We start from the raw sequence: 27498 nt of genomic DNA on the forward strand, positions 1-27498 counted from the left end.
GAAGCGGAGCGGGAAACGGAGTCAGAAGTAGAGGATGGAGCAGAGTCGGGAGTGCAGGCGAGGGCAGAGCCGAAATCAAAGAAAGGAACGAAATTGAAAGCAGAGTCAGAAGTGGAGGAAGGAACGGAGTCGGGAAGCAGAGTCGGAAGTGGAGGCAGGAACGAAGTCGGGAAGCAGAGTCAGAAGTGAAGTCAGAAGCAGAGTTGGAAGCAAAATCAGAAGCAAAGTCAAGAGCTGAGTCGGAAGCAGAGTCGGAAGCAGAGTCAGAAGGAGAGTCAGAAGGAGAGTCATAATCAAAGTCAGAAGCAGAGCAGGAAGCAGAGTCAGAAGTGAAGGCAGGAACAGAGTCAGAAGCAGAGTTGGAAGCAGATCCAGAGGTGAAGTCAGAAGTGGAGGCAGGAACGGAGTCGGAGGCAACGTTAGAAGTGAAGTCGAAAGTAGAGTCAGAATTGAAGTCAGAAGCAGAGTCAAGAACAGAGTAAATCAGAAGCAGTGTCGGAAGCAGAGTCAGGTCAGAGTCGGAATCGGGGTCAGGTCAGAGTCGGAATCAGAGTCAGGTCAGAGTCGGAAGCGGGGTCAGGTCAGAGTCGGAATCAGGTCAGAGTCGGAAGCGGGGTCAGGTCAGAGTCGGAATCAGAGTCAGGTCAGAGTCGGAAGCGGGGTCAGGTCAGAGTCGGAATCAGGTCAGAGTCGGAAGCGGGGTCAGGTCAGAGTCGGAATCAGGTCAGTGTCGGAAGCGGGGTCAGGTCAGAGTCGGAATCAGGTCAGGGTCGGAAGCGGGGTCAGGTCAGAGTCGGAATCAGGTCAGAGTCGGAATCAGGTCAGAGTCGGAAGCGGGGTCAGAGTCGGAAGCGGGGTCAGGTCAGCGTCGGAATCAGGTCAGAGTCGGAAGCGGGGTCAGGTCAGAGTCTGAATCAGGTCAGAGTCGGAAGCGGGGTCAGGTCAGCGTCGGAATCAGGTCAGAGTCGGAAGCGGGGTCAGGTCAGAGTCTGAATCAGGTCAGAGTCGGAAGCGGGGTCAGGTCAGAGTCGGAATCTGGTCAGAGTCGGAAGTGGGGTCAGGTCAGAGTCGGAATCTGGTCAGAGTCGGAAACGGGGTCAGGTCAGAGTCGGAATCTGGTCAGAGTCGGAAACGGGGTCAGGTCAGAGTCGGAATCTGGTCAGAGTCGGAAGCGGGGTCAGGTCAGAGTCGGAAGCGGGGTCAGGTCAGAGTCGGAATCTGGTCAGAGTCGGAATCTGGTCAGAGTCGGAAGCGGGGTCAGGTCAGAGTCGGAATCAGGTCAGAGTCGGAATCTGGTCAGAGTCGGAAGCGGGGTCAGGTCAGAGTCGGAATCAGGTCAGAGTCGGAATCGGGTCAGAGTCGGAATCAGGTCATAGTCGGAGGCTGGGTCAGGTCAGAGTCGGAATCAGGTCAGAGTCGGAGGCTGGGTCAGGTCAGAGTCGGAATCAGGTCAGAGTCGGAAGCGGGGTCAGGTCAGAGTCGGAATCAGGTCAGAGTCGGAAGCGGGGTCAGGTCAGAGTCGGAAGCAGAGTAGGAGTGAAATAATGAGTCAAATACTGAAATCTGACTAAGCATGTTTTGTTTCCTCTACTTTAATCCATTTTATAAAAAATATTTTGAATGGAAACCCTACGGTCGACAAAATAACGTGCTTCCACTGTAAAATTTCGCTTGTTTACCTCAACGGCTTCTAAACGGACAGTGAAATCATTTGAAGACTCCTCTAGAAACTAGCCACAGAAACTGAAGACGAGCTTTAGATCTCTTAGCGCACGACTCGGCTATCGGGCCGTCTCGGAGTGAGCCGCAGGTTCCTCTCCTGCCTGTCTGCTCGAGTTCATCAATCCCATTAGTGGCCACGTTGCCCTCCCTCTCCGCTGGAGGTCGGCTTGTGCACTTTGTTCGGGGAAACAAAAACAAAAGCCCGGGCTCAGCAGTTGCTTTTGTTGCCCGTTACTTAGAGAGCGCAGTGCGGTTTCAATGGCCTCGTGCAGCCGAAGCTTTTTCAGGTGTGGGAACGGACTGCTTGTGCTCTTAGTGCCAGGGTTTGTGGTAAAACTATAAAGCAAAAGGGTGGGGGGGGGGGGGGGGGGGGAATCCACCGTGTGGGAAAATCCACAGGATGATAACAGAAGTAGTTTAGAAAATCAGTGTCAGCATACAAATTTACATTTTGGACAGCAAGAACAACAGGTTTTGTTTGTTTTTATAACTAACCTGGGCAGCCATGTTTAATATTTATACATCAAACTTCAATGGTCATGTAACACCTGGATATTTTTCATCTCTTGATATATAATCGCTGCACCAACATATTATAATAACGGCTCCTGAATAATTAACAGCTTTGATCTACAAACGCTGTAACTGTCTCTTGCTCCTTTCACTGCACTGGAATCGTGTACACGTACAGTACACTATCTTTAACTGTCAAGTAATGTTTTATCCCCAATTTACTCCCTAATTTAGTCTTAGCCGATTCCTACACACCGGCGCAGGAGGGTGAAGGCTATAAGGGCGAAGCCAGCCAGCCTGCCGCATCTTTTCAGACTGCTGCTCAATGGCGCGTCACCGTGTGGGAACCTCGGAGGCGCACTCGCACCTATCCGAACCGTTCCGCATACATGAGCTCGCCGGACGCCGACGAGCGACGGCTAGTGTCACTGTGATTGCCCAAAGATGGCTGTGCCATTGTCGGGATTTGGGACAAACATGTTTGTGTTGCACCGCTCGGGAGCCCTAGCAAAGTAATCTTTGATGTCAGCTGCCCCAGCACCCAGAGCCTGCAGACTACGCATTGCAGATTTTTTTTTATTCATAGTTGCCCAGGCTCACTAACCAAAAATATTAAGTGCAAAGCGAGGACAGTACGCATTCACCAACTTTTTTTTTTCCCCCGCCAAAAGATCACAACCTTGATGTACTATACGGTATACTTTTTTTTTTTTCCTGCCCCAGGCGTTTTCTCTGAGCTGAAGCAAGCAGCATGCTCGAGATTATTCACATAATTACAGAACTAATTACAGGGCATTACAGAGTACGGCTATGCACCGGATGATCACGGTCAACCACAACGGGTGGAAGAAGTATGCACATTTTATGCATGCTCGATGTTAATACGATCAGAAATAGGAGACGCGGAACAGATTTCATCGTATACATTAGTCTTTACAAGAAGACAGGTACGAAATGTGGATCTTTAGGAATTGTGTGCTAGTTTACAAGGTCTCCTTGTATGGAAATGTTAAACGTATCTGGTGCATCAAAACAAGCAAGCGCTGTGTGCAAATTAACAGTTTACAAACCATTTTTATTTCATACGATGGGAGCAGCCCATGCTGGAGTGTGGCCCGGGTGTTATAGAAGTAGCTAGCAAGCAAGTGACTAAGTAACACTGGTTCCTGTCTAGGGAACTTCCTGAATGAAATAGAACTGACTATCCACACATCTCTAATCATCATCTCGAGCATCCAGCAATGTGATTGGTCACCCAGTAACTGCAGCATTTGGCATACAGTGATGCTTATGTCTATAAAAACGCTAGACGCTGGCGCTCTACCATGCCTAAGCGCCGGGTCGAATGATCTAACGCAGCAGGATGTCGTGCGGAAGGTGGAGCAGGGTGGGGCTGACTGCGAGCGTCTTATCTTCCTCGCCAGGGCACACGCAGCCAGCTGTGCCCAGCGGCGATAGCCATCAGGGGCACGCCTCATGTTGAGACTCGCTCCACTGGTCTGGACAGAGATGGAAACTGAGGGAAGAAACACTCAGAGGGATAGAAAGAGGAGGGAAGGAAAAAGCGAAGGAGAAAATAGAGGATATGGGATGCCGGAATCATGCGGTTCGGGTCCGGGTGCATTTCCTCCGGCGACACACACGTGTAGAAAAGTACTCCGCTGCATAAACTGACCTAATAAGTCACTTAAACTGATTAATTATCCACTGCCTACGACAAGCAAGCTTACTTACTTTACTATTTGTGTTATGTTTTGTTTTTCTGAATAGTATTCTCCCCATAGTTAGCTTACGGAGAAGTCATTTAGATTGTTCCGATAAAAAAAATTCATTCTTAATTCTTTACAAGATGTCTGAAGTATTTAAAGCTTCTAAAAGCTACCCACCAGCCAGCCAGCTCTCCTCCATCATATGAGAGCTATCGAACCGAAGAGGCTAATACGTGCTTCGTCTGAGACTCGTGAAGCCAGCCAGCCGAATCTTTTTCAAAACCTTAACGACAGCGCTATCCGCCCTCTTCCGCATACATCACCTCACAGACACGCACGATTGGCTAGTGTCCCTGGGATTAACAATGAGAGCATGACTAATTTTGCTCCCTAGTCTCCTGGCCACAGATGGGTGTATCATTTTCAGGATTCTAACTAGCAATCTCACGATGATAGAATGAATGTTTTTGGATGCACCGCTCCGAATCCAGAAAACCTTCTAACATTTAGCAATTTCCAAAAATTCAATACAGAACGCAAAAGTGTGTTTGTGGCGGCACAAAAAAAACAAAAAAGTCTGTAATTTCCCTTTTAAAGACTAAACTCAATGGAACCATTTGCTATATATTTACACGTTTAAATTATTCAAGTGCAATATTTAAAATAGTAAAATATTACATGTAGAGTTTACTTGGTACCGAGTTAATACAGGGTTTAACACATTTGTGTTGAGAAGAGCCAAAGATATTTGGACCAAATCTCAACAGCAGCAGTGCCGAGACACACCAGGTTTACCACGCCACCTGAGAACGGACAAGTCTGATCAGGCGTCCTATTTCTTAGCTAATTACAACACGGTTTTGGCCACCGTTCCCAGAATCTACTCATTTTGGCGGAATGGACCTGAAAATCGTGACTTCACCCAAGAGCCATGTGTATTATCTGATCTATCTGATTCCAGAAGCTCCACCACCACCCCAATCAATGCTGTTTATAGGGAAATACTCAATACTAGGACATGTTTCGGGGCACACCTATGCCTAAACGCGAACTGTGGTGCATATTCAACATCTCTCGAGATGCGAGTCTAGACACCATAAACGTTTAACACGCATGGCATGTATTGTTGATGGCTAAATATACAGCTATACGCTAAATACAAGCCAGCAAACAAGTTGGACAGGGATGATGGATGAAGAAAATCTGGGGGGGGGGGGGGGTGGGGGTTATGACTAGGCTCCTCCCACTTTTGCTCATGTGCTTTTTTTAGCCAACAACACCTACCGTGATTATTTTTGGTTTTTGGATGTGAGAAAACTGGCAAAACAGACAGGGGTGGACGAATCCTATCAGGGGGGCAGGGGGATGGTTGGGAAACTAGACTCCTCCCACTTTTGCTCATGTGCTTTTGTTAGCCAACACCACCTACCGTAATTATTTTTGTTTTTTGGATGTGAAAAAAACTGGCAAAATAGACAGGGTTGGACGAATCCCATCTTTATTAGATAGACTACCAATTTAACTCTCAATTGAATAGTCTCAATTTAGCTTGACCGAGGGGGAAACGGATGGGGCTTCCGGAAGGTGTCGGTTCATATCGGAGAGATCAAAAAATACACCCGCACAAATCATTCCATATTAATATATCCACTGACTCATCTCCCATTTTATTGCAGCGAAAAAGACTGCTACTTTCAACAAGGTGAGAACTCGTACGCTGATGTTAAATTGGGGCGCTTCTACGCAAAAATAAATAAATACATAAATAAATAAAAATACATGAGACAGCTATGAAACAGATCAGCAGCTATGAGTTCACTGATCTAATACTACAATACAATAAAAACCAAAAAAAAAAAAAAGTGCTTTGTATCCATGGAAACCGGATTAATCATCCCCAATCAATCAGATCTCATCTTACTCTCGTGCTATCGAAGACGACCTGAACCAATCGGGTTCGCCCAAAGTTTTCCACAGAAAGACCGTCTGAGCTCAAAAAGGCTTGGCTAACTGCTTTACCAACACTTTCCAATAAACCTGAGGTTTTCACATCGAGTACTCACACTGCATGAACTTAGTCATTAAATCAGTTAAATATGTGTTGGCTATACGCTGATCGCCTCTTCTTGCCATGTTTAGAATACCTCTGGTCTAAAAGCCATCTGGTCAATGCAAACGGCAGCGAGTTGAAACCGATTTTCCGGAATACATTTTCCACTTTCGCCATATTCCCACAGATTAATAGACATTTGCATGCTGGAGACTGTGAGTCACTGTAGCCTTGTACAAATATAGTTTCTATGAAATGCATCTGAAGACAGTAAAGACAAGGAAGATCCTCAGATCGTTATACAACAGGACGCTTTTAAAAAAAAAAAAGCCTCATTTCCACCAAGCACAACACGATTCGTTTACCAATACATCAGCTTTTCATTTCGTTTAAAGAGTTGTAGTTCCAATTTCTCTGAGAACATAACATATCACCGTGGTCACGTCACTGTGTAGTGGGACAAAAGCCATCCTTCATTTTTGCAATTCTAAAAGATACACCGATACGCGTCATGATGTATAGATTCGCTAACAAACAAAATAAAACACTTCCTGAAAACGTCTCCATGCCGACGATTATAACGTTTTCCTTTAGGTTAGATCATGTGGAGCATCCAAAAGGCCAGAACTATCGTGAGGGCATCTGTTATAGAAAATTAAATCAACACCTTCCGGCTAGTTGGGATTGAGAATCGCTGTGGTAAAAAAAAAAAATAATAATAATAATTTTTTGAAAAGGAATAGAGATTTCTCTCTGGTAGTGTTTCCCGCCAAACGTTTTGCAAAATTTAAGCAAATTTCCAGGCTGAGGAAAATACCAAGTAAAGCAAATAGATGTCCCCATGCAAATAATCCCGCTATAGGGATACCGGAAAACACGCTAGCTCTGTCATTACTTGTGTGAACGAGTCGAACACGAAGCCAACGCCGTTGACGGGGATGCCTCCGCCAACAACAAGTCTAGTGCTTCTTGTTACTAATTTGTGTGCCGAAACGGCCCTTAAAGTCTACTTCAAATGTGAAGGAAGCTATTGAAGGAAAACTCTGTTCGGATCAATTTTAAAATCTTAAAACCAGTTCATCTGCTGGTTAAAATGTTAATATAACATAATATAATGACATAATGATAAAATAATATCATCAGGTTGTCCATCCAGCCATCCATCCGTCCAAGATTCTTGTTCGCGCTATAGCTTGAAAATTTGTAGGATTTATACGGAACCAACAGGGGAACTCTCTCCCCTGCCAATCACAGCCGCACTAGCCAATCGTAGGCGTCTGTGAGCTCATGTACGCCGCAGATAGCGCTTTCCTTTAAATGTGAACGTTGTCCCGTGGTGCAGCCGAAATCGCTTATTCAAATACACACGATTGAACAAGCAAGGGCTGACACATTTTACAAGCCATAGACTATCCTGATGGGCGTGGTCTGTTCCAAGATGACCCCTCCCCCTTCTACAGGGCACAAGACTCACTGAATGGCTTGATGAGGATGACAATCAATCATGTCAAATATATGTCTTTACAATCACCAGATCTCAGTCCAGGTGAACAGTTATGGGAGATTTTAGGAGGCGTCTCCACCACCACCCCCATCACCAACTTGTGGAAGAATGGAGTTCATCTCTCCAGTACAATTCCACAGACTTGTCGAATCTGCCAAGCTGTTTTGGCGACCTGCATTGTTCCCCCCCCTTTAATTCGTCAACTTTTCGTGCTGATCCAGAAACAGCACTGCCAATTCAACTTCTAAACACAATGACAACCGCGAACACCACAAATCTGAACTGAGGTCAGCACTTCATCTGGTCCGTGGCGCGCTCATCAGCTCCTTCCGCTAGTCCGGGCATGACGCAGTCAGACCAAGAAGCCATGCCAAGCTAAGGTTTGCTGCCAAGACAAGAATGGGAATACTTCTGCAGATTTACTGGCAGTTTCCATAGTGACGCAGCTGGACGAGTCAGTGGGCTGAGCGCCAACTCCAAATCCAAAAAGCCAACCCGCTCCCTCCAAAAGCCATTTCCTCCTTCTTCTGAAAGGGGACTGTCGTGCCATCCTGTTCAACCACTTGCTGTTGGAAGTGTAAGCAGCGGAGCACAGCTGTATGTCTAACAGCCAGGATATTAACCCTGGGTTACAGCGTGGGGTTACTTATTAAGCGGACGTTAACACTCAGACAGACGTTAACGCTGATGCAGTGTCTAAAAGTCTGTGGATGACTAATCCCTTTGAACTGCGAGCTTGATCAACTCTGCATGAATAACTACTGATTCGCAATTAAAACGTCTGGACTTGTGGTTTCAGGCTGTAATTGAGAACAGTCGTGCATATTCTTCCCGTGAACTCTACTCATGTCCGCACTTAAAGCTCAATGACCAGCCTTTTTTTTTTTTGGATGGAGGATGCTCGGTCTAAAGCAGAGTCTAGGAGGTTTTTCTGCCATATTCAACTCTAAGCTCGGTCTCACCTCAAAACGAGTCTGTCTGCTAGCATGCAGAGCTCTAAACTAGCTGAGAGGGACAACAGTGAGTGATGTGTGACTCGTAGGACTGAATGCATGTAGTTTGGGACAGCGATGGATTTCAATTTTATTATAAAGGCTACTGTAATAATACCTCATCACATTCACGGTCATTTATGTGCGTGAGGATGTACCGCGCTTGCACATCTGCTCGTTCCAGCTCGACTAAAAGAATTAAATCAGGAACATAACTGCTGTGCTGATTTAATCCCAAGTGTCCTGCGGAGTTAATTACGCAACAAGCATCTACTTCTTTACGCCAATCAAACCAGGACTGATGAATTAACACCACCGCTCATTTTGTAATTATAAATAAATAAATAAATAAAAACAGCAATAGATCGAAAAGGAGAATTTGCGGCAACATGGCAACCACGTGTGAATGCACTTCATTTATTAAAACGGCACAAAACTGAAAACACAACCAACAATCAAGATATTTTCATAAGTGTCATACTGGTAGCTGTAGCTTCCATGGAAGAGGGTGGAATTTGCACACGGTCACAGTTACGTGACCGTAACAAAGCGATTTTGACGTTAGAAACCATTGAGGATTCTCTTTAATCAGGAAATAACAACCTTGTTTAGATTTGCTGGTGGTGTGACGCTATTTGGATGTTGCGCAAGCGTGTTAAGTACTTCACTCGGACTACCTGTCTCGGAAGGAAATACATCAACACGTGGAATCAGATCACATTTCATTGGAACTTTAAAAATCACAACAAGTACAATTAAACTACAAGTTCAAAATCAGCTGGGGGTTGTTTCATTTTTTTTTTTTTTTAATCTCAAGAATAAAAACACACGAACAGCTTTCAGAATTCAGAACAAAAACACACACCGTCTATCCCTCAAATAATAACCGAGTAACCTCGCCTTAATTACTGCTGCCTGCAACAACTTCCTGTTTAGTGCCAAAGGGTTGTCTGGCGAAGCTGGCACTAAACAGGAAGTTGTTATAGGCAGCGGTCTTTGGCGCATCTCTCTTGATAGAACTTTTCCATCTCGTCTCGTCTCCCAACCTAAAAAAATTTTCATGCTTTTCTTTCTTTTTTTTTTTTTTTTAATAAAAATAATCAGTGGAAAACCCCATTCTGTGACAAAAGCCACATTTCCACCGCAGGAACTTTCCCCAGGAACTAGGGACTTTTGGAGATATTCGGCGTGTTTCCACCGCAGGGACCAGGGTATAAATAAAGTTCCGGGTAAAATATTTCCCCCTCAGAAAATCTGTACTTGCGAGGTGGTACTTTTTCCCCCAAAGTTCAGGAACTTTGCGGGGTGGGACTTGGGCGTTGACCATGCTGATTCGTTGAGTGCACGAAGGATTGATTTATTTATTTCAACCACCATTTCACCGAGTCTGTTGCGGTGCGTACGCTGACAGTTGTTTATTATAATAGAATAAATAGATCGAGCGGGAACTGGAAACAGCGACCCGCGATGAAAAAGTATACTTAAAAATATGAAGTGTTCACACAGCACGACAGCGCAGAGAGAAGCTCGTGTACGCGCTCGTTCGTCTCCGCGACAGCTGATAGAATCCGTTTGCTTACTTCAAGTCTAGCATTACGAGCATTCTGAATTCGCTTTACTACCGCTGCTCGACTCTTTTCCAGCGTGTTCTCGATGACCTCTTTAGCAAAGCGATACATCACAATCAACAGCGGCACAGTTTGAATCTCCTCCATGCTTGTTGTTGTTGCAGTGTCGCGATCAGATTTCAGAAGACACGAACCTTTATGCGGCAGTGAGCACGCCGAATCCTAACCACTACACAGCCAGCTTGGGATTTTATTACTGTTCAAAGGTTTGTGTTCCAATCAGAGCCTGCTACGTGTTTAATGAGCCGAGCAAACATTCTACATCATTAAAATCAGATTACTTTGCGTCAATTAGGGCTGCAACTATTAGCGCTAATTAGGGCTGCAAGTGCACGTGACGATTTTTCCTCTGTCTGATGGTGACTGAGGTCATGTTGGGAATCAAAGGTAACGCTGACAAAGTAAACTGAAGAAAGTCATTATCGGTGACTCTGGGTATCTGCTAATGCTAGCGTGCGTATGACATCATCAAAAGGTCTGGAGGAACCAAATGGTCCCTTGAAAAAAAACCTCCTGGGTCTAACTGTTCCGGGCTAAACAGTCAGGTTTTGCAGGTATTTATGAGCTCACTTCTTCCATCGCCCTGCGCACCGAGGTGTGGTCCACTACTAGGACAGGCTTCTGTCAGCCCGACAGGCCGAGGCATGTCCAAAAGCACAGCGCGCTCCAGTTTTATTAAGCAGTCCGAGTTCTGACAAACAGGAAAAAAAAAAACCCTTTTGTGCCGTCGAGACTGCGACGGCTCTGGTTTGGTATTACGATCGGTGTATTAACTCAGCCGTGAATCAACTCGTCTTCGGGGTCGCATTTTGTCGGTGGCCAAATCTGCCAAAAGCAATTTATTATTATATTTAGCACATTTACGATCATTACAAATAAGGTGATGTCAGCGCATCAGATGATCTCAATGTTGTTCTGTGATCTTAATCTACTTGGCACGCGCTCATCTTTTCTCAATCTCTCTCTCTCTCTTTCACACACACTCATACACACAACCCTCCTCATACCCTCCCTTCAGTTTCAGCCACTGAAACAGTGAGTAAACGCTGACTAAGGTGGTCGTCAGCGATGCACTGTCAATGACAAGTGAGCTGGAGTTTCAGTTTAGTAAGAGTGGGGGTCAAAATAGTTTGCGAAATTTATTTACAAAATACAAAATGTACAAAGTTGTGATAAAGTGTTCACCCAGATTGGTGTGAAACCCCTAAAGTAGTTCTTTTCGAAAAGAGACCGGGTTACAGCTTCAAATTTTCTATCCCTAGAGGAACAACGGAAACCAGCCCTCGGTTACAGTCCGACGTTTATAATCGACAACGCCGATTCGAGGCGTCTTCGGTGGGTCAGATTAGGACATTTATCCGCCCAGTCCTTTCCCATGATGCTGTATTTTGGACTTGACGGTCTATTATACATGATTATACACGATTAAAATGGAGGTGAAATGGTGTATCTGTACAAATAACATCGTAGCACGTTGCGGATGCGTATGAAATTAAACGACGGACTGAATCCGAATGTGCTTTTTTTATGCTTTATTCTCATCAGAAGTCATATTCATGACAAGGAGTCTGTTTCAGTAAAAGTTGTAAATGTTTTCAGCAGCCAAAACGAATTCAAAAATATGCACCAGATCGCGACGCAGCAAAAACGCTCACGGTGAGCCGAAAACGACCAGATGATGACTACGCGGTGAAAGACCGCCTCTTCAGTGCAGAGTGCATGGAAGCTTCCAATAATGCAGCTCGGGCACCGCAGCGCATCAGCTACCGTAGACACACACTAACTTCGGCTCGCTTTGCTTCTTTTGTCCGAACTGAGTTACTAGTCTTATTGTCTTCAATTAATATATTTGTTCCGGACTGCTTTCTTTCACGGGCGTTAATATCAAATTTCACAAAATTTGTAAAAAAAAAAAAAAACAAACTCAAAAAAAAAAAGCTATTTAAACTCAACAGTAAACATTATCTTTTTTTTTTTTTTTAACAAAAAATCACACTGACTCATTGTTAGTTATACAATTTGAAACCAATCAATCAAGGTTTAAAATCACCGAGTCTCTTTAGACGTAAACGTCTGGTCGAACTAACTGAATTTTCATGCCATTTCATTGCCAACGATTTACAACAATGTATCCAGTTTAAAAAAATTAAGCCCATTTAAATGATAAACAAAGAGAATTACTTGTCTGGGGTTGCAATACGGCTTCGTTAATCATTTACTGCTACTTTCTTAAAATATCCGTCAACACTAGTCATGATTTCGTGTTTAATAGTGTCTGTGGCAGGGTGTTAACCAACTGTTAACCTTAAACACATTACTCGCTTTGGAAATGGGCTGGGTTCCGTCATGCAGACTCGGCAACCCTGCTTCCGCGTCCTCAGAGTGCTGGAGTGATGCGAGACCACGTCGGACCTGCCAGGCAAGCTTATTTCAGACTTGAATGTCACAATAAAGGGCCTGTTATTACTGTGCGAGTCTCCATGCCCATCTCTTCCCCTACAGCTCTGAGACATGGAAAGACGCCCTAGCGTTACTTAATGACTGTACTTGGAAATGACAAATCTTCGGTTATCCTCTGGAGAGTCTGGGCTATATTTAAATCACACTGTGCGGTGCTAATAATGATAACGTGTACGCGCTTTATAATACTGCTGTGCGCTGCATGCTTCACTCTTTCATTACTAACGTCAGAGCCATAATGCAAATCAGGGGCAGGAAAACGCTCCCCCTCTTCCCACCATGCTTTGCTCGGACGGGACGGGCTGTTGGCTTGGCCTGGCTGACGGACATTGTTTATCAGCTCCCGAGAGGCCAGGGGGGTGGGGGCAGTTAAACAGATGAACGAAACACTGAGATGCAGAACAACTCCGTGGGGCGTCCCAGTGCTGTCCGGTTTCTCAGATCCCTCTAGAAAAGCTGGGCTGTACGTAGAACTATTTTTTCAGTGAAATACAGTCATACACATATATATATATATATATATATATATATATATATATATATATATATATATATATATATATATATAAACAGACACTTGCATTTGTGTACAAAAACAAACGTTAATCTGATCTTGCCAGGCTTCACCAGCAACAACGTACAACCCTAAACGGCTAAAAGCTGATCATTGGTGCATGACAGTAGTCAGTCAAATAAGAGGACAATGGAAGAAAGTGCCTTTTAATCTATAATTATTAAACCAAATGCTTCTTTTAAATTTTATAGCGCCATGCTCGGTGGATCAGGGTAGCTTTTTAAACCAGCCGGAAGGGTGACGTAAACCGCAACCTTACCACGTTTCTCAGCTTTCTGCGAGGACCATGCTGCTAGACCGATGTACGAAATACACCGACACACCTCACGACGTTCATGACTCACTGACTTGAGTCACGTCCATGACTCATTGACTCAAGTGCTGTGCGAGATCTACGTCATTCCTGCACGCCTTTCCTCGCATTGGCACTGTCGAGGAGTCGTTCGCGTTGCCAGGTTAGACTGCTGCTGTCAATCTTGCGTTTCGTTAGAACGAAATTACAGTTAAGGATATACCTCTTGATTCGGCCACTGGTAAATACTTGTTTAAGGATGGATTTTTCGTATTGCAAGGTTATAACGTTTGTAAATGTGATCGAACACACGTCAGACGGTCAAAAACCAAGACAAACAGCCGCAGCACTACAATCTCAGTATTACACAACAGAGTATTAAATATCATCATTTCCCAAGCTGTCAGGATTTATTCTCCATATGAGTTGCAAAAAAACAACGAGGGGAAAAAAAAAAAACCTCTTACAGATCTGACCGGCTTGGCAGGCAGATTGGATTCCCTCCATCATCCACTGCTCTATCAAACAGTAGTCTGTTAAAAGTCTGTTGATGAGTGAACATATGCTGGAAAAACCTGAGATAAATAAGAGCCATTTGGTTCGTGTTTGGCCGACATGAGCGGCCTGCTCGCTGGAGATTACTCCACAGCGCTAGTTTTTACAGGCCTGAGAGCTCTTTGGGAGACTTAAAAAAACAATCAAGAACAGAAGAGCTCCAGAAAGAAAAGAAGAAAAAAAACACATAAATCACATCAGCTACTCGCTAGAATCAAATCCATGGTTATTTAGAAGAAGAGAGAAAAAAAAAAATCATAATAATGTGTACGCTCAGTGGGTTTTCAGGAAGTCAGTGCACCTAGAACATCTTTTCCTGCTTTAAAGCAGAAGAAGGAATTCTTCTCCAAGCACGTCAACATTCCTCCGAGCTCCAAACTATACAAAGTGCTGTGCCACAGATGGTTTAACGGAAGAACCCGCACCATTAAGACATCAAATGGACCAAATTAGCAGCAGCGATAGATTCACTACTGAGGTTCTGAGCGAAACCTCAGGCATAGGGGTGTTCGCAAACAGCAGAAACAAGGGCAAACCACAGCATTTATTCAGCGATGTGGGCAGACAGGAAGGTCAAGACATGCCCAGATTTAGTAGAAAGGAAACAATTCCAAAAAAGAAGGTCGAGTTTTGTTGGGTTTTTTTGACTAGTGACAAAAATGCTAATAAATATGTGAACCAACTCCAGCTGTATAACCTTAACAGTGCTTCTGTTAAACATTAGACTGTTCTTTAAAGGGGACCTGTTATACAAAATGTACTTTTACATGCTGTTTGAACATAAATGTGTGTCAGTAGTGTGTGTACACGAGCACTCTACAATGGTAAAAATGGTCCACCCACTCCTTTTATTTTTTTTTATACTCCCCATAAATCCTAAAGTGTGTCTCAAAATGAGTCGTTCGCATTTTCTATCCAACGTGACGTCACATTGGAACAGGCCCCGCCCATGACTGGTGACAGACTCTGCCCCATTAGCATAGCTCCTCCCCTGAGTGAGCTGCACACAGTCCGCCATGTTCTCCGCGCTGGAGCAGTCTCAGCTTCGTAAGAGTTTTGTTGTTGGCTGTAAGAATGAACGTAAGAGCCTTCATGCACTCCCGGCATCAGAGCCACTGAGGACGCAGTGGAGAAGTTTTATTTCTGAAGGAAGTGTGCCCCAAAAAATAGCTAAATTCGTGTATGTTTGTTCGAATCATTTTACACCAGACTCTGTGAACGAGGGTCAATACAAAGCAGGATTTGCTGAAAAGTTTATTCTCAAGCACGGATCTCTACCAACTGTTCGTGATCCGGCTTCATATCCAGAAGACGCAAGTATCGCACTCTATATTTTGTGAATGTTTGCAAATCGCCTTACCGAATGCGTTGTTAGCAAATTCCACGGCTAATGCGGCTAAAAATTCCATCGTCTCTTATTGTATTCACAGATGCTTACTGTCTGTATAATTCATACATGTAGGGCTGAACACCGGTATTTACGGTGTCAGACATACCGGTTCTCCTGATTTGCTGTTGCCGTAGTATGAGAAGCACGAGCTGTGAAGGCACAGCCGTCTTCCGGGAAGGGGGCGGGGAGCAGCAGCTCGTTTGCATTTAAAGAGACACACGTGAAAACAGCGTGTTTATGCTTCCACCCAAAAAGCGGCATTTACAGCATGGTATAATAAATGATCCGTGGGGTATTTTGAGCTGAAACTTCACAGACACATCCTGGGGACACCGGAGACTTATATTACATCTTTTTAAAAGGGAATAATAGGTCCCCTTTAAAGAAATGTGCACGGTGAAAAAACTCTACACAGGAGCTACGAGCTCACAAATAATGGAGGAAACACACTATCGACCCTCTTCCCCATACATGAGCTCACAGAAGCCCATGATTGCCTAGTGTCTCTGTGATTGACAGCGGAGAGCCAGCAGACAACCAGCCAGTTTTTCTCCTTTGCTCCGCCCACGGAAGACCGCAGCAACGTCGGAATTGTAACTCGCGATCTCTCGACGAAAGTGGTGAACGCTTTTCTGTTGCACTTTTTCCACATGTTTACACTTGTGACATCACAACCCCTAGGCTCCGCCTCCAGAAACTTTACCGAGTACGAATACCAAAAATCTGGAAGTTGTGGACGATAATACAGTTCAGAAGATCCCCTTTCTGAGGAATTTTGAGGCGACCTTCATTTTTACTCACGTACCAACAGCTACGTTTTCTGATCTGTTACGTTTCTTCCCGCGAAAAATCCGTCATCGAGTTAGGGCCGATCCAAAAGCCTGTAACCAGAAAAGTGTGCAAACACATAACCGGTGCTTCATGAGCCGCGGAGACAAAAGACTACACAAATGTAGGGCTTTCTCAACTCGAAATACAAGTGAGCGACTGCAGGTGAGCAAACATCATGTGCACCGTAAGTATGAGGTACGATGACAGAGGAGGGAATCCTGAATGCGATGTTGGTCGCGTTTCCTTTTCAAATGCAGGTAAACACGCGCATCAGTCACGCTGTGTATTTGCTTTTGCGGTACTGATACGAGCTAGTGAGTGAGTGAGTGATCGTGGATAGTCGGCGGTTTTTCCTGAGAGGGAAACGTGGTAATAGAAAGAGCTCTCGCAGTCAGACAAGCCGTCACGTAGGATCACGTCACGGGCGGAATCGCCGGCACTCCGATTCTGTGGAGAAGGACGCGCTTTCAGCAGCATGAACCGATGCACTCCCTTTAGCTCGGCTGGCTGAGACACACACTGCTGTACGTAGTGTTAAGGAAGAGGGTTCAGTCCTGAGGCACTGGATTCATATAAATTATGCATGGCGTGAAGTTAATGGAATTAGACCTTCAGGGATCATCATCATAACCAGTGTGCTTAACTGCTGGTGTTCGGTGCAGGAACGAAGACACAGAGGTCAAACACGCCTGCACGCGTTTGTGACACAGTTCTTATCTCGATGTAGATTACGCACGTCTACAAACAGATAAGATGACAACACTGTCTGGTTTACACCGCATGCTTCTGTGTGTGAGGACAGGCAAGTCCTATTCGCTGGCAAAAAAAAAAAGCCCTGAGTCATCCATGTCCGGAGGTTAGGGAGATAAAACACCAGACACCCGCGTACACGGAACGAAACGGCATATCTATAAGCGCTGTGATTTAACTATTACAGTGTAGTAACTACATGAGGAGGTGTCTGCTGCATCCATCAAGTGTCCCGGCATGACTAGGACTGTGCAGGCCATACAGAGCTTCGCCAAAAATGCTTGATTTTGCGGTGCTTTGATTCGCGCCGTTTTCCATGGGGAAACTACTCGTTTTGAAATGACGGAATTGTGCTTGCGTGAACCTGTTTTACACTTTCACATTGACGTCTGTTGGTAAATGAGACCTTCTAGCTATATTCGCGTTCGATGCACGGGGTCCTGGCTGAAGGCGTGTTGGGATGACGTCACATGACGCGGACTGCGAACTCGCCGAACCCTGGCAGGACTGACTGTTTGAGGAGATGAATAAAAAAGGCTGCCATAACCTTCACCGCCTTAAGTTGCAACATTTTACGTCCTGGTTTACGCTTTACTGCATGTTTACGTTGACGCACTGGGTAACCGCTTTTGTCGATAGATCTGAGCAGCGGAGCAGAGCATGTTCTTTGCACGCTGTGGTGACAAACTCAAGGGCGTAAGAACACTTCATACCAAACCTGAAGGTGCAGCTACTGTTTCTTTGTAACCTATAACGTACTCGTCATTTCCAAAGAGGAGACGACGTAATAGTGGCTCAACAAGTCGCAGACACACAATGTGGTCGACCGAAAACACTACGCGACACCGGTTCTGCTCCTTCATATCAACAGGTGACTCACTGGAGTGCAATGCGGCTCTGTGGGGGAAACCACTCGGCCGTGTCACACCCGCTCCATCGACCTGGAACTAATAACTGATACTGATCATTTTAAAAATTGAAATTGACGGTTTAAAGGTGGTGCTGTGTAGATGCCCAGTTTGATTATTTTCCTTCACGTGTCTACTGGTATTACGGACACCTACGTTACAATATACATACATAGAAATAAAAGCCATTTTGCTCCGTTGTGGGTCATTCCATGGGAAACGGCGAGATGAATCACTCCGTGCAGTAACATCGTACGCTCTCGGGTCCTGCTCTCAAACATAAATTCTACTGGATTTCTACCGTCTGAATATGATCCATATGTGAAGTCGTAATGTCTACGTGAAAATTCTTTACAGTCGAAAACAAATCTCTGTGCTTATCGCCTTTTAAGCTAGCTACACAGATTTAAAGCTATCTGCTTTTCACGGAAATAAGACAAGCCTGAATTCCTATCCAAAAGGAAAATCCACATATAAAAACAAAGCCCTTACAAAGTCCCATAAAGACAATGGGGAATATCGTCAACATGTTAGAAAACAAAGATCAGAACAGAAAATTCAACCTGATAGTAATCCAGCGTCTCAGGCCAATACAGGTGCTGCGAGCTTCAGCATCAGACCGGTGCATCACAGCACTAAACCTGTCTTTAATCTGAGACACACCTTTACAGCACAGTGCCCTTCACGCAATCATACATCCTCCACGTGACGTCTCACTGTTTTTAGGTGTCACCTAACAAGAGTTTAAGACGGCATCAAGTCAGCTGTGTAATACATAAGGCGTAAAACACTCCAGGGCATGCTGTTATAGGAAAAAAATAAATAAATCAATCAATGACAGCTTGGTGCGATGTAGCCTGACAGTAAAGGAGTTACGGTTACCACCCCGAAGTGGTTACCTGCAGATAACATCATACCCCGAAGTCTTTTATTCAGGTGGAAGTTAGACAATTAGAGTGCTACCAACACCATGTTTTATGTCAACATCCACTAATGGTTCTGAACACAGGAAACAGACACACACACAAAAAAAAACTGACCAATTAATGCAGGTTTTCATCCGTGTATGTTCCAAAAAACATGCGCGGCAAACAAAAAACCCACAAGAACAGAAATAGTAACCACTCCTGGTTAATTTGCATACTAGACTTCGTACGAGCTTCAATGGCGGATCAGCAAAACAAGCTAACTGCACTAGCTATGGACACTCTCTAAAGGCTTCAACGAGATCTTCTTCCTTTCCAAGCTTCATTTTTTCCACATAATATCTCTAAACACACTTAATGAGAGATCATACAAGACATGATATGATGAAACCATGATTATAAGTTTTAAATATGTTTTAAATTTAGGAACTAACTGCAGGGGAACTGAAAAAAAAATAAAATAAAAAATAAAAAAAACGTCAGACCACAAGCGCCATAGCACCTCGTCTAATCTGCGGGTTTTCCCGTGCCCATTAGGTATGCCTAATTCACGTAGAATTGAGAATATCTCGATTAAAATGTCACTCGCCGATGTCACGGATATCTTCCCGTGTTGTGTGCGTATGTAGAAAACTAACGACCAGCTGCTGCTTTGCTGCTTGCTAGCATGAACGTGAGGCAGTGGTCACCAGCCCTGTTCCTGGAGATCTATCTTTAGCACCAACCATAATCGTGATCATCTAATCAGCACCTTAAGCAGTTCTTGATCAGCTAAAACAGGCGAAACCTGTTGGAAGGTAGATCTCAAGGTAGATGACTGCTGACCACTGACTGACATAGGGTCAATGTAATCCTGTCTGACCATTCAAACATCCAGAAATCCGAATCCATACAGTGAAGTGTGAACGCTAAATCCAGATGAAGACGCCTTCACATTCATTAATGGCCATTTTATATGACCACGGATACAAACAGTTGTTCCACTATTCGACTGCGTCCACAGTTTGCAATACCGATCATATATGGAGATATATACACATACATAGAGAGAGAGAAAGAAAGAGAGGTGGGGTTTTTTATTTCAGTTAAATCCGGTGTTATAAGTTATCCTTATGCATTGAGTGTGTGTGTGTGTGTGTGTGTGTGTTGATGTATAGCCCAGAAAAAAAAAAGTTGCACTGGTTTGAATGTGAACGTGATTCCACCATCAGTGGACGTGCAGTGCTTGCAATACTACACACACACACACACACACACACACACACACACCAAGCCCCATTAGTGAGTGAGTATATATATAAATACATCAGGTGATATGTCATTTACCTGTCAGCTATCGTGGACTGTGAGCCACTCATTGGGCTTCCGTTTCTTGCTTTTTTTTCCTTTCCTCTCTCTTCAGCTTTTATCCAACTAGCATTTTACCAAGGTAAAACACTCGTGTGTGATCCAAAAGATGAACTTTGAAGGGTATTTATTATCCAAAAAAAAAAAAGAAGGGGGGGGGGGTGTGAGGGGGCGCAAAAAAAAAGTCTGTGACGAACGGCGAATGGAAAAATTATGCTAAGCTAACTTAAATGTACATGAGGCGACTCCACCAAGGATCTGTGGTAGACTCGTGGAGTGTGTCATTTGCACTTAAATCGCAAACTTGTGAGAAAATAACAGCCGGAAAACCTCCAGAAGTCCTCTAGAAGCTTTAACTGGTTGGAAACAGTACAAAATTGTGAATGTTTTTAACAAATGGAGCATAATCTGATTCCTCCTTCAAGCAAAAGCCTCAGTATTACACGAGTCCCTGTTTAAGGTCGAGTCCAAGCTTGGAAAAGCTACTATTTGGTTTGTTTTCATCCATTAAACCGTGTTGTTGTTTTCTTTTTTAAAGTGTCCAAATAACCGTCTGATATGTTTACCCTGTAGCCCCCGACAGCGTGTTGTTTCCCCCGGTAATGTCGTCCTCCAGGCTCACTTCACGTTGTGGGAAAAGAAAACAAAGTGTCGTGTCATCAGCATGAACACAGGGGTGGGGGGGGGGGGGGGGACTATCTTTTAGGAAATAAATAAAAATCAAATAAACCCCTGTATAAAAGTTGTTTCCTCGGTCTGGTTCAGGCCTCGGCTTGGTTTAGTTGAACAGCATGGCACTTTTTCTCCGCTGTCTGGTTTGTATTCCTTGTCGCTCTGGAGGATCATTTGCGGATTCAAAACATCCGCCGTGCCAAAGGTTCCATTGTAACTCGGTCTAAAGAAGCTACAAATTCAGACATTTCACTTTCCTTTTTTCCCCTTTCTTTCTCCCATGAACTTTTGAAGGCTTTAATGTCAAACGCGGCGACTTTGGAGACGCGAGAATTCAGAAATTCACCTAAAAATACGACTTTGTGGGGGGATGGAAGAAAAAAAAAGAGACACGGTTACAAAATGTTACTTAAACACCGAAACATCTCCCACCGAATAACACACTAAACAATTCAGTGGGGGGGGGGTTGGGGGGGGTTTCCGCCGTATTCCGAAGCTCTAAACTTGGGTTTTAGTCATTTTAGTCCGCTCCTTCTCCCCCTTGTCTCCATGTTTTTTTCGGAAATTCAGTAGTTTTTTTTTTCCCGTCTTCCTTTTCTTTCGCCGAAAATGCACTGTTTGGGAATTCTAGCGACTTGAAACGCAAAGAAGGCGCTCCCGCATATGATGTCACGCAAATCAAATTTCCATAGAAAAAAAAAAATAGTCCGATTAAAATCCCGCAAATTAATCTGTAAAGTCCATACAGTCACAGAAACGAACCACTCCCTCTTTTTTCTTGCTTCTTCTTCTTCTTCTTTTTTTTTTCTCTTTTTTGGGGGGGTTGTATTGGAGTGGAAATCCTTCCGCAGCTGCACATGTGTGCTGTTAGTCCCTGCTCATTCAAGATTCAAAAACTTTACTCTCATGTGCTCCAGCTTCTCTTTTCGGCTGTTTGTTTGTAATTCTATTTTATTGAGTTGAAGCTATCGTTTTTATTTTACTCATTCTTGTCAATCCCCTTGTTGACTTTATATATATTTATTGTTATTTACATTTTTATAACAGCTGTATTTGCATGAGCAAATAGAAATAGACTGAAAGATTTCTGAAACACAGTAACGCTCTTAGAAAACTCTCTAAAGAGTTTTTAAGGGTTCCTAAACATCCTAAAATGGTCATACCTAGTTGGAACCTTGCCTGAGAGAAGAAGAAGAAGAAGAAGATGATGATGATGTTATTCATCACACATGCATTAGAGCATTGTGAAATTCTTTTCTTCACACATCCCAAGTTGTTAGGAAGCTGGGGTCAGCCATGATACAGGACAATCTGGAGCAGGGAGGGTTAAGGGCCTTGCTCAAGGACCCAACAGTGACAAGCATGGCACCCCCAACCTTCTGATCAGTGATCAAAAGCCTTAAACCATTGAACCACAACTGCCCAAAATATGAAGGAATCCATTGAAGATGCCGGGGTTTGAATCCTGGACCTCATACATGCAAAGCATGCAACCCCTATCCCCTGATAGGAGAACACTAAGGTTCATCAAGAGGGCCAATCAAAGCATTATTAAGGGTTATAGTTTATTTGTTTTTCAATACAATACTAAGTGTATATAATATCCAAATACCCAGAGATCTCTAACAGAGAACTTTCAAGGGTTCCTCCAAAAGGTTAACTAAAGCAGTATTAAGAGCTCTAGATATTATCTGGTTTTCCAGTATACAAGCCATAACACTGCATTTTCTTGTTGTTTTTCAAATAAAGACAATGTTATAGGGTTCTACACAGGACTTATAAAAACTCCCCAAGAAGCACAACCAAAGAAACTTGTCTGGCCTTTTTCTTTCTTTTCTTTTTTTTTTATATCTAAGAGTAAATAAACTATAACACCAACACTCTTTTTTCTGAAATACATTATTACTGGACAAAGATATCACATTTGTGCTTTATTTTTATTTTATTTTACTATTTTATTTATTTCATTATATTTTTCTAGAGTTTATTTTCATGAGATTACTGCCACCTGCTGGTTTCCTTAATGTAGTGTTACACTTATAACATAAATAGGGGCGTTCACAAATTAAATGATTATCAGCATGTATAGCTGTGTGTGTGTGTGTGTAATGTTTCCATTCGAGGTTTTAACTCAAGTCAGTTGGCAAAAACGTTTGATGGAATTGTCAGCTAGTACATAAAGTTACATGTAGTCTGCTCGTGGTCCTCTATATTTTTAATATACATGTTTGCTATTGATATTTATGTTCAATGTTCTCCTCATATATTTACTTATGATATTTATTCATCATTATGTAGCATACACATCATAACGACCATGTTCCTGTATAGTGTGTGTGCGTGCGTGTGTGTGTGTGTGTGTGTGTGTGTGTGAGAGAGACAGAGAGAGAGAGAGAGACCCAAAACGGAAGTGACGCAGTATTTGGCTATCCGCTCGTGGCTAATGGGAACAGCGTTTTTTTTTAGTTGGTTGTTTGTTTGTTTTGCAAAACTTGGTTTATTTCACAACATGCAAAAACACCAACAGCTTCACAACAACTGTAGGCTAAATTTGTTTGTTGAAAAATGCATATGTAATAGTTTACTTCTAGACAGCTATCAACCTTATGTTCTTAATAAGTATCTGTAGTTATACATCTTCATAAGCATTTTGGAGGAAGTACTCAGGTTCTGTGATGCTACAGTGAAGGTTGTTGCACTTTGCTATAAACAGCCTTTATTTCAAGTCATAAACAAAATACAAATGTTCCCTCCATTGTCCACTTGCTTTAGCTTGTTATTTCAGTACTCGAGTATGACCATTAGCATTATTAAGCTTCTTCTGTTCCTGCCATCGTCTGTACTTGTTGCAGGTTTTCCGACAAGCAAAGCAGGCAATGTCCACCATGAAGACGCAAGAGAGGGCGTAGATGGCTACCCCGCCCACCTTCATGACCAGTTTGGGTTTTGGAGACGCCAGCTCACAGTAGAGCATGCGGCCACCGACGCCGATCCGCACACAGGCGAAGAGTGTGATGAAGAGGAAGTCGACGATGTCACCGCTCAGGCTGTCATAGCGGCCCATCTGCTTGAGGAACCAGCGGGCCTGCAGGAGTGGATTGGTGATTTCACTGCCAAAGAGCACCGCGCATGCCTCGATGCCTGATTCACCCATTCCCAGAGCGCACACAATGCCCAGGATGCTTAGGGTATGATGGGCCAGCATTATAGGACCCTCTGTACGGAAGTACACACACCAGGCCATGTCAAAGAGGAAGTAGCCCAGACTGAGGAGCAGGGCTAGGATCTGAAGTGGGGTGTTTTCTGAGCCTGGAGATGAGAGGAAGGAAAAAATACAGCCTGAGGATACATCCTGAAGTTTGATCGCTTGAGTGGAGACAGTTTGAAGTTGCCGTGCTAAACATTGTTGGACGTTTGCCATGAAAATCTAATCCCTATTGGTTTCTGAATTCGATGTGAATGGATCAAGATTTCTACATACTAGATCAATGTTTCTCAACACCCTACCTGGGAACACAAACAACACACCTGATTCAGCTTATGGATTCATAATTAGCTCATGAGCTTGGACAGGTTTTTGGGGAGAAGGAATAGTGTTGGAGGTGACAGCCCATGTGGTAGAAAGGCATACAGTAAACAAAATAAATTGTATCATGGTCTGACGAATAGAAAAGAAACTAGGTTTGATTCTGGGATTCAAAGAAATCAAGAATTCAGTTCTACAGTTGAAACGTTTTAAACTAATTCATTCTTTCATCTTGTTTAGTGTCATGGTAGATCCTGGACCTATCCCGGGAACACTGGTCACTAGGCAAGAATGTACCTTGGATGGAATGCCAGAACATTGCAAGGGACCACACACACACACACACACACATCCATTCAGATGTAGAGAACAATTTAGCATAACCAATCCACCCCCCAGAAAGTGGGAAGACACTGGAGAACCTGGACTAAACCTATAGGGATATGGGGAGAACGTCAGAAACATCAAATGGATAGTAACCCAAGCTCAGGAACCAAGTACCCTGGAGTTGTGAGGTGGCAGTGCTACCTACTGCACCACCATGTTGTCCAGTTGAAACTGTGGTTTGCTCTGGGTGAACCCTTAAATATTCCATATAGAATATTACGCTAAAGGGTTTCAGAAATGGTTTTGGGTAAATCATCTTTAGAAAGCGAGAATTGTTTACCAACCAAACAACCTTCTTTTCTAAATGCGTACCACATCAATTTGGCAGCAGTGTAAAGATAAGGATCACTGAATTCCAGTTCAATTATTCTATTGATGACTCACCGACATCCGTGAATGGCCATGGCCCATCAACAAACCCGATGTAAGCAGTTAGCAAAACTATGAGGACCCCGTGGATCAGGGTGATGAGTCTGCAGTTCCACTCGGCATTTCGCTTTCTGTTCACGTGACACAGCAGAATATACAGAAAAAGCCAGCCAATAAGGCTGCAGCTTGTCTCGACTAGAAATAACATCATGGCTGAGCTAAAGAGATGAAAAACACAAAAAACGTACTTTTATGCGATACCATTAGCTTGTCTGTTCCACAAGCAAGTCTATTCTTTTCAATTAGCTTATACACTTGTTTGAAGACGTCTCCTCAAAGCTCATAATCCACAGGTTTTACCTCAGCCTTCACAAAATCCCACCTTCTGCTGCATCAGACATTTAGGCATTGCCTCTCTCCTCCAAACAGACACTTCCTGTCCTCAATAACCTTCACTGGCTCTATGCTGGAGGCCTGTCTCGTCAGACAAGAGTACTATTATTACATCTTAATATTTTCCATGACAGCTCCAAACTACAACCTCATTTCCTCAGTTGCTTCTCCCCAAGCGCACAAGTATCCTGAGCCTCTTAAAAGATTAGCATCACAGTAGTCGAGCGCCAAACAAGATGGAGCCACTCAACCACCGTCCCAATGGCCTCAGAGGTCGGAGGAGGAAACCAGCGTGATGTCTTATATCCTCCAACATATGATCACCCCATGTCGCTGAGCGAGAAGAGTGAATGGAGTCTGAAGTGACGCGAAAGCATACAGCATTTGTAAGAATTCCCACAAGCAAAGATGTGTGAAATGGTTATGGTTAGGGTAAAGAACAGAGTTCGGGCTTGTAACTGCATTTCCAACAGATTGTTTAAAATTTCCACACGTTTGGTATGAGATCGGTTCGAAACATCCCATCGTAAGACAAGACTTCATGGATGAACCCAGAGTTGGTTGGTGAAGTTTAAATGAAAATGTGATCTACAATTATTTTTTTCATTTTTAATATGGTAGATCATCAGTTCTTGAAGATATTCCAGAAAACAAATTGTTTAGATTTTCCCATTAAAAAAACACTATTGTAATGTGTGTGATCCTTAGATGGGGGAAGGTTTCTGAGCTGCAGAATTAACTCATGTCTATCTTATCCACAGAAGGGTTATGACCCTGGATATAGTAAGGACTGGACTACTGGGAGCCTAAATAAAGGCTGGTTTTGTTTGTTTTGGTCAAAATCTTACAAGAACATTGTAGCCTACGTTACATTATATGGATTAATTAGAAGATAGTGTTTAGCCTATTTATTATTGTTATTAATGTAGTGCACTACAGAGGGTGTAACAAACATATTTAATACTCTATATAGTGTACCTATATAGGCGTCACCTGTTGGTCCGTCCACCTGCAGTGAGCTTTAGTGTTGTTGTTGTTGTTGTTGTTTTTTTAACAATACAGGTGCATCTCAAAAAACATTTCTAAATTTATTCTAATATTTTGAGATACTGGATTTTTGATTTCCATGAGCTGTAGGCCGTAATCATCGAGATTAAAACAAAAAAGGCTTGAAATATTTCACTTTATGTGTAATGAAGCTAGAATTTATGAAAGTTCCACGATATGAATCTTTTTTTTAGATGTACCTGTACATGCAGAAGTTAAGGACAGGGGCAGGGTGTACACATTCAAGAGCAACAGCGCCCCCTGTCGCAGTAGATCCAGAGGTACATGCAAATCATTCATTCATTCATGTACTGTCTCACTCATTTATTTAGTTATTTGATTGTTTGCTTGGGTAATTAATTTATTCCTTAATCATGTTTCTCAGCTTTTGTTTTATGTCAGTAAGACATCAAAAGTGATTTAAAAAATATATATCTTATCCCACGCCCTGTGCCCAGAGTCCCCCGGGATAGGCTGCAGGCTCCCAACGACCCTGTGTAGGATAAGCGGTATGGAAAATGCATGGATGGACATTATTGGTGGCCAAATGGTACTGGTAGTCGTACCAGTATATATATTTTTTCTATATATATATATATATATATATATATATACGTATTTACTACTATAGGTAGTTGTATATTATTGGTAAATGGTATACAAAGTGGAAAAATGAAACAGAAATAACTAATTGTATTTAGAGTTGTACGGTGCATCATTATAGTATTGTGGGCAAACGGTAAAAATAAACAAAAGGAAAAAAATAAAAATGGCAAAAAGGTTAAAAAGGAAGAAAAAATGTCATCAATAACAACTTATAATCATATTATTATTAATGCTCAATACATAATTTTTACTTCCTCAGTTAATTATACATGATAAACTCAAATTAGAAAGTGAACTAAAAAGTACGTTCCTAAATTTCCTAAAAACGAATTCATGACTCATTATTT

The 27498-nt window shown here is 43.2% G+C and overlaps 2 protein-coding genes across 3 annotated transcripts in view; both read right to left on the minus strand.

The window, feature by feature from the left end:
* The window catches only part of arhgef12b (Rho guanine nucleotide exchange factor (GEF) 12b), a 57228-nt gene extending 35252 nt beyond the window's left edge, over positions 1–21976 (minus strand). For both annotated transcript variants that reach the window (XM_053617665.1, XM_053617664.1), the window contains exon 1: positions 20131–21976. In XM_053617665.1, the coding sequence (XP_053473640.1) occupies positions 20131–20162 (32 nt within the window). In that variant the 5' untranslated portion in view covers positions 20163–21976. The remainder of the gene's footprint in view (positions 1–20130) is intronic.
* A 1551-nt stretch (positions 21977–23527) lies between these two features.
* Positions 23528–25619, minus strand: tlcd5b (TLC domain containing 5b). The gene is made up of 2 exons (XM_053618510.1): positions 25121–25619; positions 23528–24132 (listed from the first exon to the last, which is right to left on the minus strand). The coding sequence occupies exons 1-2, from the start codon at positions 25314–25316 to the stop codon at positions 23600–23602; spliced, it is 729 nt and encodes a 242-aa protein (XP_053474485.1). The 5' UTR covers positions 25317–25619; the 3' UTR covers positions 23528–23599.
* Between the last annotated feature and the right edge of the window lie 1879 nt (positions 25620–27498).

The sequence above is a fragment of the Ictalurus furcatus genome, chromosome 28 (assembly GCF_023375685.1).
Source record: "Ictalurus furcatus strain D&B chromosome 28, Billie_1.0, whole genome shotgun sequence".
NCBI lineage: Eukaryota > Metazoa > Chordata > Actinopteri > Siluriformes > Ictaluridae > Ictalurus > Ictalurus furcatus.